Here is an 11,600-nt window from a genome sequence, read left to right on the forward strand (position 1 = left end):
GGGAATTGGCCTATATGGAATTGGCCTATGTGGATGGGGATAAATTGAAATATTTTTTTACTTACTGAAGAAATATGGAAAGCATATGCATAATCATGGTAGCAATTAAAACGGAACAGTTTGGATATTATGGGCAAATTATTAGACTAAAGGTGAGAACACAACAGTTCACCTAACACAAGACTGAATCCAAACATTACACTGTTCATTTTATGTGCATTTTACATTTACTGTACTTTTTGCCACATTTGTTGATAACAAAATCTGAAAATACTATGGATACATTCAGTAACTTAATATGAATATTCTTGAAAAATTTGGGTTAGGTTCAATTTACTAAGGAACTGTGTACACTTTGGAGGTGTGGCCACTTGGAGATACCAGTTTGACCTCACTCAAACCCGTGGCATTTTTTTGGTATGAGGTCAAACTGGTATCTCCAAGTGGCCACAGTTCCTTGGCACATTTATGACTTAAAGAAGAGTCTTCAACTATAACGTGCTTTTGTGAGCTCTCCTAGCTGTGCCGTTGAGGAACTACAGCAAGCACACTTGTTTTGTTTGGAACACAGCTCTGCATCCCTGCCATCACACAGTTACTGTTGTTTATCCAAAAACTGTCCATTTATAAATTGCCATCTGGGTCAGGTGGGCATCATTTGAAAGCTTGTTTTGTTACCAACATGACTAGCTAGATCTTGGTGTTAAGCTTTCACAAGGCAACTCAGAGAAGCAGTGCATTTTGGTGAACAGAATGGAATCAGGAGTGCATTCAGAATCATGGTCTGCTGCAAATTTGCTTCACAATACAGAAAACATCTCATTTGGTTAAGGACCACCCAGGGTAAAACACCATGTCATCTTGTAACTATACATCAAACATAGTGATTGTAAACGTTGACTCTGTAAATTACATGAGTTTTGTATGGAAATGCGAAGTGCACATTTAAGACTTGCTTTGTATGACACAAAACCGGTATTTATTATAATCCTCTACGTCTCACCTTTCAAAACAGATAGTCCTCTTAATTTAGAGCAAAACCTCTTGTTGCATGCAGTGCTCAAGTTCAGAACTGCTGTCAAGTCAAAACCTGTAAAGCGAAGACCCTGAGCTCTGACGTATAGCATGGAACTGTGTAGCCACTGCAGGAACATATCAGTGTCCAAATCTGCCATTGTCAACCCGTATACGGGTATGAGTGTAAAGGGTTAACAAGAGCCCCGGGCTCTGGTCAAAAGTAGTGCACTACATAGGGAATAGGGTGCCATTGGGAACAAAGCCTCCCTGCTTTTTATTTGGAAGGTGTGACCCATATGCTCTAAAAGTATGGCCAGTAAGGGATTTATATTACCGCCAACAATCATTCCCTTTTTTACATGTGAAACCCTCTGAAACCATCCATCTGTCTCCTTCTATATCCAGGCTCTCTGCAGATCAACAGGCTGGGTGTGCTGACTGAACTATCAGCCAATGGAGCGAGGTTGTGTCCTGTGGGCTATCAGTAAGTGACCAATAATCCACGTGACCAGACATCGACAGCATCCATTTTGATTCCTGTTGAATAATCAATTTCTGAATGATTTAATCAGGGTTGTCATTGTCTAATTTAATATACTGTTAATATAAGAAATGAATGGCCGTATAAAACTCCTGAGTTACTTTGTAGGATAGCTTCCCTCGAGTTCATTTTAGAATATTGTGTTTATATATTTTACTTTACTCACCTTTTTCCTCTTCCTCCGTCCAGGTGCTCTCGGCTGTACTGGAGCACAGTGGACCCTCGTCGGCGCTGTAAGTACACCTTTAAGGTGACAGAGGTGTGTTCTCCACTCGAAGAGAAGCCAGGGGAACCACTGTGGTGGGACCAGGAGGAGAACCGAACCATAGCCCACAGCCCCAGCTACTATCAAGGTCAGGAAACCCATACCTGCCCCTATCTGGTAGTAGGGTGGAGCACTTCAATGGATAACCTTGATGTCCCCTATTTTATATTTGTTTATGTTCTATTGAAATAAATAACGGAAGGATAAGTATAACAACTTAAGTACATGGGGATCATACAATCTTTTCTATTGATAAGGGACAATCTACTAATTCTCAAAATGGACTCTTCAAAGTAAATAATGCTCCTTTCTTGTTCCTTGACCAGAAATGGAGATTCCAGAGGCTGTGTTGAGTCCTCCGCCCATTGAGGTATCTCCCAGCACCACCCAGTCTCCCCTGAAACAGGAGACTGGGGCCAAAACCCCTGGTTACACACAAACCAGGAGACCAGCAGGAGGAACATCTCGACCTCTTCCCTCCCCAGGTAACACCACTCCCTTAGACATTAAGTTTGATATCAATACCAGTTTATATTAGTTTCATATCTAAATCATTTATAAGTGAAATATCTGCTTTATTGAGGAAAGTTTTTACTCGATATGATATGTTGTCTTACCTAGCAACCTTACATTGAATAAACTAAGTCCCTTAGGATAAGAGAGTTTGCTAAATGACCTCAATATAAAATGTTAATATCACTTTTCTGCCATGACACTGACTGGTGATCCTCTTCTCTCTAGGGAGTGCCATGTCCAAATCCCACCACATCTTGACTCTCAGAGACCTGGACGATACCCGCCGGCCGCGTCGCCTGTCTCTGAGCTGCCACTCAGGGGACTCCTCCTCCCCCACCGACGGCCTCGCGGGACCAATGACACTCCGTTCAGGGGGCACCCTCCACCCCAGGTCCCTCCCCTTCAGTTCCCCTCCCAGAACCAGCGAAAACCTCCTGAGTTCCCCTCGGCAAGTACGACCTCTTGCTGGCTCCTCCAGCTGGGGTTCCCCTCCCTTGTCCCCCTCCAGTCTTACCCACCCTTTCTCCCTGCGGCCTGGCGCCGCCGGCAGCCCCCCCTCCAACCTCCATCTGGCCTTCCGCCACTCCTCCAGGATCAGACAGCCATTCAAAATCCGAACTCCAGTGTCCGCTGACGTGCCACAGTACTTCTTAGCTTCATCCGAGCCAGAGAAAGCAGAGGTGGCGCCCTCAAACGGGATCACATTGACAGCAAATAACATGGAGGAAGACACAGACGTCAGCCCCCTGATGTCGGATCAGGACTTGCCCTTCACAACATTCGAAGTGGCGGACGCAGACGTTGCGGTGGCCTCGGTGCTAAATGCCAAACTGGAGTTTGACGAGGCCTTGCTGAACGAGACTGTGGCGCTTCACTGTGGAGGGTCCCATACAGGTGGAGTAGATATGGAAGAGGAGGAGGCACTAGAGGAGGAGACCCAGACTCAGGGTAGGGACAATATGGATGCCAACAAGGCCTCAGTATTCACCAAAGACATGGCCTCTAAAGATGATCTGGAGAACGGTTCCTCAGACGAAGACCTGGATCACTACTTGAAGTTCTCTCGTACGGTGGTGGTGTGTGAAGCCTCCAAGGACTCAGGGCAGGAAGGTCTCCCTCTCACCCCACCACTTCCTACGTCTCAGTCCATTGCTCAGCTTGACGGAGCGGATAATGGCTCTGAGAGTGACTCGAGTGAGGCTACTGGCAATCAGGAAGAAACTCAGGAAGAGGGGAAGAGTGGGGAAGCTCAGGGGGCTGACAGTCAAGAAGTGTTTGAAACCTGTGACCCAACTAGCGACATGATGTCTATTGAAGAGGAGGTTCTGATGGACTCTGACCAAACAAAATCCCAGAATGAGGTTCTTCTGGACCCAAGTAGTGGCCATTTTGTTTCAGCTGACGACGGCACCAGAGTGTACCTGGCCAATAATAAAAAAGCAGCTCTTGATGACAGCGATAGTGACAGCTCTGGCTCCTCTACAGATTCTCTCATTGGAGTGGACGACGAAATGGGAGACCCAGACTTTGAGCCGGAACCCAAACCCAAACCCAACCCAAAACATCTTGTAAAAACCATCAAAGTCATGCAACGCCCTAGTCCTGTGAGCATGAAAACTATTCCTCCTAAACCCACACCAACACAGAAGAAAATCATCAGGGTGTCCCTACCTTCTGCACCTGCTCTGCCTCTGAATGTAGCCTCCTCTTCCCCACCCATCATTGTTCGAAGCGTTCCAAGGACAGTCCCCTCCACCGCTTTTCCGACCCCGTTTGTAATAAACGGCATGAACTCTATACCCTTCCAGACAGGGGCCACTAGGGGCAGAGCTATCGCTATCCGCCTGGCCAGCCCCAGACAAGAAGCTCAGCAGCAGCTGACGGCCACTATTCTGTCTGGTGCCTCCAACTCAGCCCCGTCCCCGCAAGTTCTGCTAGTCAACCGTCAAGGTCAGATTCTGATGAAAGATCCAAATACCAACACTTTCCAGACGGTCAGCACCAGTTCTCCGTCCTACAGCCGCATCAGCCAGATCGCCAAGATGATCCACAGCAGTGGTGCCCTGCCACGGGCAGTTCCCCAGGTTGTGGTCGTACCCTCTACGTCAACACCCTCACCACGGACAGCAGTCTTCCATAGTTCACATCTCATCACCACTAACAGAAACAACACCACCACATCAACCACCATCTCTAACAGAAACATCACACCAGCAAGCAACACCAACCTCCTGATCAGGGCCCCACAGAGTTTGCATGATGGGCGAGTGCTGGTCCAAGCCATGCCCGTGACGAGTGGAGCAAAACCAGTGAGGGTCAAGTGCGTCTCTTTGCCTGGCAACCAGGCCCAAGCTATTTTAGACAGAGCCATGGCTACTCATCGCGAGCCCTCTCGGATACGGCCTAATATCCTCAGGGTGAGCCCATCTCAGCTGAGCCCATCCCAGTTTCAGGTCCACCCCTTCCTCAACAAACTCCAGTCCCCTGTAGCCATTTCTGCCGCTCCTGGACAGATGCTCCGTCACGAGCCGGCCATCGTACCCGAGTCTCAGTCCCAGGTCCGCGTTAAGAGAGTGTCCTCCGTCGCTGAGCGTCCCGGCAAGAAGAAATGCAAGACTGATTTCCTCCCGCAGTTGCCCTCTAGTGACGTGGATGACCTAGATAGCAGCAGGTAAGGCAGAGTACCATATCTACGATATGAGATTTATTGTTTCTTCTTTAACTTTTTAATGTTGGAACCCTGACTGCACTACACATTTTCCAAGTTGGACAATTAAAGATATTGATTGATAGATTTTTACAGACTAAGAGTCACTGTTTTCTTCACACAGAAATAGTGGTGTTCGAATCAAAGCCCCAACAATGAAAGATGTGCTGGATCTGGACCAGGAGAAGGTTGAGCTCAAGGTCATCCCACCACCACAACCTGAGAATATCAGGTTAGTTTCTTCTCAAATGTGACCATAGCAAGATGGATGCCAGAAATACACACTGCAAGGTTCATTTTAAATCCCTCAAATAATGTTATAATGCGTAGGTACGGAGAGCCTTAGTGGTCATGGTGAAGGAAAAGTACAGCTAGACTAACCCGTTCCCTCTGGGATTTTTATTCCTTCCCTATTTTTTTTTCTCCCTGAATATCAAAACTCGATCCCTCAATTGTATTAATCCATTCCCTCAATTTATTAATTTGTCTCCCCTGCAGATTCGAGCACATGTCCTTATCGTGAATTGATCAGAGTTCATTGAATTCTACTTCAATCTGGGCTTGAAATGAATCTAATCAAAGTTTATTAGTTGCGTAAACAGATTTGCAGATGCTATTTTCTTCTTGTTTGAATATGTTATTGAGAACCTCACTCTTTCACTGCCTTTTTAGTCTATACTCCGGCAGAGTTCGTTTGCTACTTATCCTATCCTGTCATCGCAACAAATCAAATAGCTATCAGTTTTAGTACGAACATAGATGGTTTAAAGCGGCTCTGGCTCTATCTGTGCCTGGTTGGTTAAGTCGCTATACAGCTATAGCGAGCAAGATGCCTAGCTAGCAGCTAAATTAGTTAAGTCTCACATACGCATGCAAACACACACGCAGCAGCATGTTTCTGAATTTCTGGGAAAGGAGTGTAGAGGGCGACAGAATGCCGATTCAGAGGACAATTACATGATTGAGGGAACAAATTCCTAAATTAAGGGAATGGATTAATAAAATTGAGGGAACTAATGAAAAAACATATTAGCCTAGCTGTTATTTTTGTCTCCACCATGACCCATAAGGCTACTCTTTTATTGCTCTTTTATTAATACAAAAAAAGCTGCCGTCTTTTGACTTCAGTTGGTCCGCCATCACATTTCTTTTTTGCAATGACTCAACCCAGATGAGCACCCCTTTCCATAGAAAGGCACATCAGTATCTAAACTATTTTACACCTTAGTTTGAATTCATATAACACCATGTCTGTGTGTCTTGTCTTATAGACCCCCTCCCATACCTCAGATGGAGCGTCAGCCCAACAGCAGCACCACTCAGAGTAGCAGCAACATCCATGGGAAAACCCATGTGTGGGTCAGCGCACGCCATGGAGATCTCTCTGACTGGGGCCCCTACTCAGGTGGGCAACCTTGAGCGGTTATACATATGATTGTTTAAGATTTGTCCCCATTCAACCAAAACCCATATTTAAAAAGTGTGTTATGAATGTTAAAAAATATTTATAATTTCTGACAAATAAAATCTGACTTAACCTTCCTATTCTTAACACACTTAAAACCGCTCAGGTTTTAGCTCAGACGAGGACATGCCGCCACCTAAACAGGACAAGACCATGTTCGCCCACAGGAACCAGCCCCACCTGCGCTTTGAAATCACCAGCGACGATGGCTTCCATGTACAGGCAGACAGCATAGAGGGTGAGAATCTCAGCCTAACTACGGAAACACTAGCTATAACTTACATAGGTGTAGCTATTCCTTTTTGTATATAAAAGCGTTCTCTATGCAGAATCTGTTTGTACTGGCTTTTAACTCCAAGACTAGGCTTAGTCTGAGTCCAGTAAAACGACCCTATGCAGTATCATTCTAATACTTTCTTATTCATATCCTTTTCTTTCTTTCTTGCCTCTCCCTCCCTCAGTGGCATGGCGAGCGGTGATTGACGGCGTCCTGGAGGCCCGAGCAGGGTTCCACCTGAAGGCGTTGCCCCTCGGCGGGGTGAGCGGGGCGCGCGTTCTGGGCCTGCTCCACGACGCTGTCATCTTCCTACTGGAGCAGCTGCAGGGCGCCGCAGGGTGCAAGCAACACCGCTTTCGCTTCCACCGCTACGACACCCCTGACGACGAGCTGCCCATCAACCCCAGTGGCTGTGCCCGCGCTGAGGTCTACTCACGGTAAGAACCAAGCACTGATGTCTGTGGTTAAAATAGGTATGTTGACGACCGAGCCATCTCGCCATAAGGGCGCCATAACTTTATCCCTTTATAGAATGTAGAAGTGATATATATTTTGAAGCTTACTGTCAGATTTGTAAAGTCATTGAATCTAAATGTTATAGCCCGAATCCTACATCTCCTGCATTTAAACAAATTCCCTCTCTGCCCATGTCCCCTCACAGGAAGTCAACCTTCGACATGTTCAACTTCTTGGCATCTCAACACAGACAGCTGCCTGACATCATGTCGACGCCATGTGACGAGGAGGATGATGACTTCCCATTGAAATCCACTAGGTTAGACAACTCCACAATTACCATTGAGTTTATGCTGTCATTTAATTGTTCTGAGTGAGAGAAGTTCTAACCTACTGGATTCTCCATGTTCCCATCTCATAGACGAGCCACCAGCACAGAGCTTCCCATGGCCATGCGCTTCAGACACCTGGAGAAGACCTCCAAGGAAGCAGTGGGGGTTTACAGGTCACTAAGAAACTATTTTTAAACGTTCTGATATTATTACTATTATGATTACTTACTACTTTTAATTTTCACTCTATATTTGATCTTTTCCTTGTCCTAGGTCTGAAATTCATGGACGCGGTCTGTTCTGCAAGAGGAACATTGAGGCAGGGGAGATGGTGATCGAGTACGCAGGCAACGTCATCCGTGCTGTTCTCACAGACAAGAAAGAGAAATACTATGACAGCAAGGTTGGTCAACAACAATCAATGGAGCGATCATACAGAGGAAAATACATTTGAGAAAATACACCAAAGCAAAATATACAGCAATGCATCTAATTTCATTCAGTAACTAAGTATATTTTTACCATTCGCAATGATACATTTTAATCTACGCACTTAGATTTTTAACTTGTATTCATGGTGTGCGGCTTTTAGTGTGTGTCTTTTGTGTATTGGTGTTTTAATAGCTGGTGCAAACATTTCCCCTTTGGGTTTTCAATAAAGTACTATCTAAAACCCTCTTATCTCCTCGTCAGGGCATCGGCTGTTACATGTTCCGCATTGATGACTTTGATGTGGTCGACGCCACCATGCACGGCAACGCCGCCCGTTTCATCAACCACTCGTGCGAGCCCAACTGCTATTCACGCGTCATCCTCGTGGACAGCCACAAGCACATCGTCATCTTCGCCCTGCGTAAGATCTACCGCGGCGAGGAGCTCACCTACGACTACAAGTTCCCCATTGAGGATGATGGCAGCAAGCTGCACTGCAACTGTGCCGCCAGGCGCTGCCGCCGCTTCCTCAACTAAAAGACCAGCCAAACACACCACGTTGGAGGAGTACTTGAATTCATAGAGGAATATGGACCAGGAGACGAGGGAAAATGCAATGATATGGCGATAGGAGTGTTGCCAATAAGTACTGATGAATTGGAGCCTCCTCCGTAGTTAGTTTAATTTAAAGTCTGACTGATATGACACATTTTAATTTAAAGACTGACTGGTGGACATTTTGGGGTTCTATCCTACAGCAGGGTTTCCCAAACTCGGTCCTGGGGCCCCCTGGATGCACATTTTGGTTTTTGCCCCAGCTCTACACAGCTGATTCAAATTAATCAAAGCTTGGTGATAAATTGGTTATTTGAATCTGCTGTGTAGTGCTAGGGCAAAAACAAAAACGTGCACCCAGGGGGAGCCCCAGGACCGAGTTTGGAAAAACACCCTGTCCTAGAGGGCTTCCCTCTGTCGAAGAAACCAAAAAGGGCGCCAATGATACAACACGTTTGTGGTATGAAGAGCTATCAGTGTTTGTGAGACAAAATGTCTACAGCTACAGGCATTTATTCTAGGCCTGCAAGTCAACCCAGTTGATTCAGACCTCAGTAATTTCGTACACTGGTGACATTACGCAATCTCATGGTCAACTCGCTTGGTTTGTCTACGTTCTTGACTCAGTCGCCAATGGCCTCTAATAAAAATGGAGCTAAATATCCCACAGTTGTGGTGCTGATCACTTGGACCAGAGATGTGGTTGGTTATGTACTTCATTTCAGTTGTTTCTCATCTGTCAATTACTCTGTTTTAAAGAGGAATTCCATGTTATTGTAGCTATGACAATAGAAGGCTACATTCAAGTGGAGGCAACTGATTTTAGCACCTTATTTTCCATGGTCATAAGCGCAAGCATTGCTGTACATAAAAGGCAATGCTGACCTGTAAATTGGACGAAGAAAAGCCTGTTTTATTTTTTTACTTTGACCCAAGCCACCTCCAGTATACATTTTTAGAGCAGCTATATTTTAATTGTCCATTTTGATATTATGGAGACCATAATAACAGTCTGCATCCCAAATTCCCTACATAGTGCACTACTTTTGTCCAGGGCCCATAGGGAAAAAAGGTAACATACAAGACAGAACTCTTATGAGCATGGGGCAAGTTCAGATTGTTGCTCTTTTATGAAGGTGCTGATGAAAACTACCCAAAAGATTTGCTTTCACCTATGTTTTTAATGAAATCCCTACATGATTAAAGGTACACTCAGCGAAATGACGTTGCCACGAATAGCAAGACTTCAATCTAACAAAGTGTCTGCACATGTGCAGTTCACAAGGTTACAGCGTGTTAGCAAGGGCACCAAAACAGTGGCGAAGCTGAACCTCGTTCTTAAGTGTTCTAGTTGTTGCGGAAATTGACCCACTATGCTGTTTACTTTCTGCATCTACATCATATCGCTGAGTCTACCTTTAAACATGTTCTTCACTCATTTCTCCCCTGTACTTGAAATTAGAATGTCATGCTTTAGATCTGTGAAAACATATCTTGTGACGCACCCCTCTAGAAAGAAATAATGAAACATGTTTTTAGTCTGCCAGGTATACTTTTTTTTCACTATTGTTTTTGTGCTGTTTTGTTCATGATCTTCCAGACTTTAATATTGGGGAAAGTAATATGGTTTGGGGTGAGGGAAAAAAATGCTTTGATAGTACTCTACTCCCTCCCTATCATTTTACAACCCAATTTGTATATGTATTGTTGTATATTGGTATAAATGAATAATCAAAATGCTAATGAAAATAAATAAATATGTGTTGTCAAATATTAACCTGGTTTATATTCGCTACTGAACACCCACTAATTTTAAACAGGGGCATGAAACTTACAGTACAATACCTGGTCGAAGCCTATGTTCAGTTAGTCGTCCTTTATCTTCTCTGTTTTCCCCTTCTACTTACCTGACGGTGACACTCCTCTCCCCTGTCTCTTGCGGGTGTACTACCTCTGTGGCTCACCATGACATAAACAAGAGAAGATAATGACTGTTACAGTAACTACTTCAGCCAGTGCTTGAGGTGCTGGAACTCAGTTTCTGTTTGTTCCAGCCCAAGTCAAGCATTGACTGTAGCATACCACTTAGAATGCATGGCCAATCCAGCTTTGTTCTAAGTGATATGCTAATATGGATATTGTAACTTGCTCTTGGTTTCCAACTGGTGCTGTGCTGGCTCGAATGTGCAACCCAATTTAGGGCACTGAGCTGGCTGTGCATGCATCAAAGGACACAATCTACATGTTTCGGATTTTAGTTGGGGTTTGGAGGGGTCTCTGTCCCAGAGTAATGAATAAATGCAGTTTGTTATTTCTGTAGGATTATTTAAATATTTAAAATAAAAATGAATCTCTCATTGCGTGTTGAACATGGTTCTGTTACCTTGGCACAAAGCGAACTTTGTCTGTACATAGTTGTATACAACATTTCTAAACCTGTTACATCTTTTCTACGCACTTTTTATTTTATTCTTGATGTTCTTGGCTTAATAAAGATCTTGAAAGGTTTGAAGAAATGTTACTGAGGGATTTGTTTTTGATTTGATTCAATAGAACTTTAAATGATGATTGTTATAAACTCTACTCTCTGTCTTGATGTACACTTTGTGATTGTGTTAGGTAACAGGGTGGGGTTGGGGGAGAAATTAGTGGGAGCATGATTGAGCTCACAGTGCACCAGATAAGACAGGCTGACCCTAGCCCCCTGGTACATACAAGCTGTTGCAGCATACATACTGGGGACTGAAACGGGGGTCGCGAGACACCGTGGTTCACCAGTAGTCAGTAATGCGTTGATTAATTGACTGGCTGTTTTGACACTTTAGTGTACTTCAAAATGTGGTTGAGCATCAGCAGTTTCTCTTGTTTTGTCACTGATAGTCACTCAATTAGCCATGTCAGCTAACCATTTTTAGATTGGTAAATGAATCTATCCAGTTATCTAAACTTATAGTAATCATGGCCGAATACCGACCCGGGGGCCCTGACCTCCAGGGGGCACCCATTGATTTTGTTAGTCACTCTCACTCAGATATCA

The 11,600-nt window shown here is 44.7% G+C and overlaps 1 protein-coding gene across 2 annotated transcripts in view; it reads left to right on the forward strand.

Moving 5' to 3' along the window:
- LOC112264909 (histone-lysine N-methyltransferase 2B) overlaps positions 1-11,071 on the forward strand; it is a 72,004-nt gene extending 60,933 nt beyond the window's left edge. For both annotated transcript variants that reach the window (XM_024441828.2, XM_024441829.2), the window contains exons 26-37: positions 1,423-1,501; positions 1,748-1,911; positions 2,150-2,308; positions 2,565-5,010; positions 5,171-5,278; positions 6,318-6,451; positions 6,618-6,749; positions 6,973-7,225; positions 7,450-7,563; positions 7,666-7,749; positions 7,850-7,979; positions 8,270-11,071. In XM_024441828.2, the coding sequence (XP_024297596.1) occupies positions 1,423-1,501; positions 1,748-1,911; positions 2,150-2,308; positions 2,565-5,010; positions 5,171-5,278; positions 6,318-6,451; positions 6,618-6,749; positions 6,973-7,225; positions 7,450-7,563; positions 7,666-7,749; positions 7,850-7,979; positions 8,270-8,545 (4,079 nt within the window). In that variant the 3' untranslated portion in view covers positions 8,546-11,071. The remainder of the gene's footprint in view (positions 1-1,422; positions 1,502-1,747; positions 1,912-2,149; positions 2,309-2,564; positions 5,011-5,170; positions 5,279-6,317; positions 6,452-6,617; positions 6,750-6,972; positions 7,226-7,449; positions 7,564-7,665; positions 7,750-7,849; positions 7,980-8,269) is intronic.
- The last annotated feature ends 529 nt before the right edge of the window (positions 11,072-11,600 follow it).

Source organism: Oncorhynchus tshawytscha, linkage group LG13, assembly GCF_018296145.1.
Source record: "Oncorhynchus tshawytscha isolate Ot180627B linkage group LG13, Otsh_v2.0, whole genome shotgun sequence".
Lineage (NCBI taxonomy): Eukaryota > Metazoa > Chordata > Actinopteri > Salmoniformes > Salmonidae > Oncorhynchus > Oncorhynchus tshawytscha.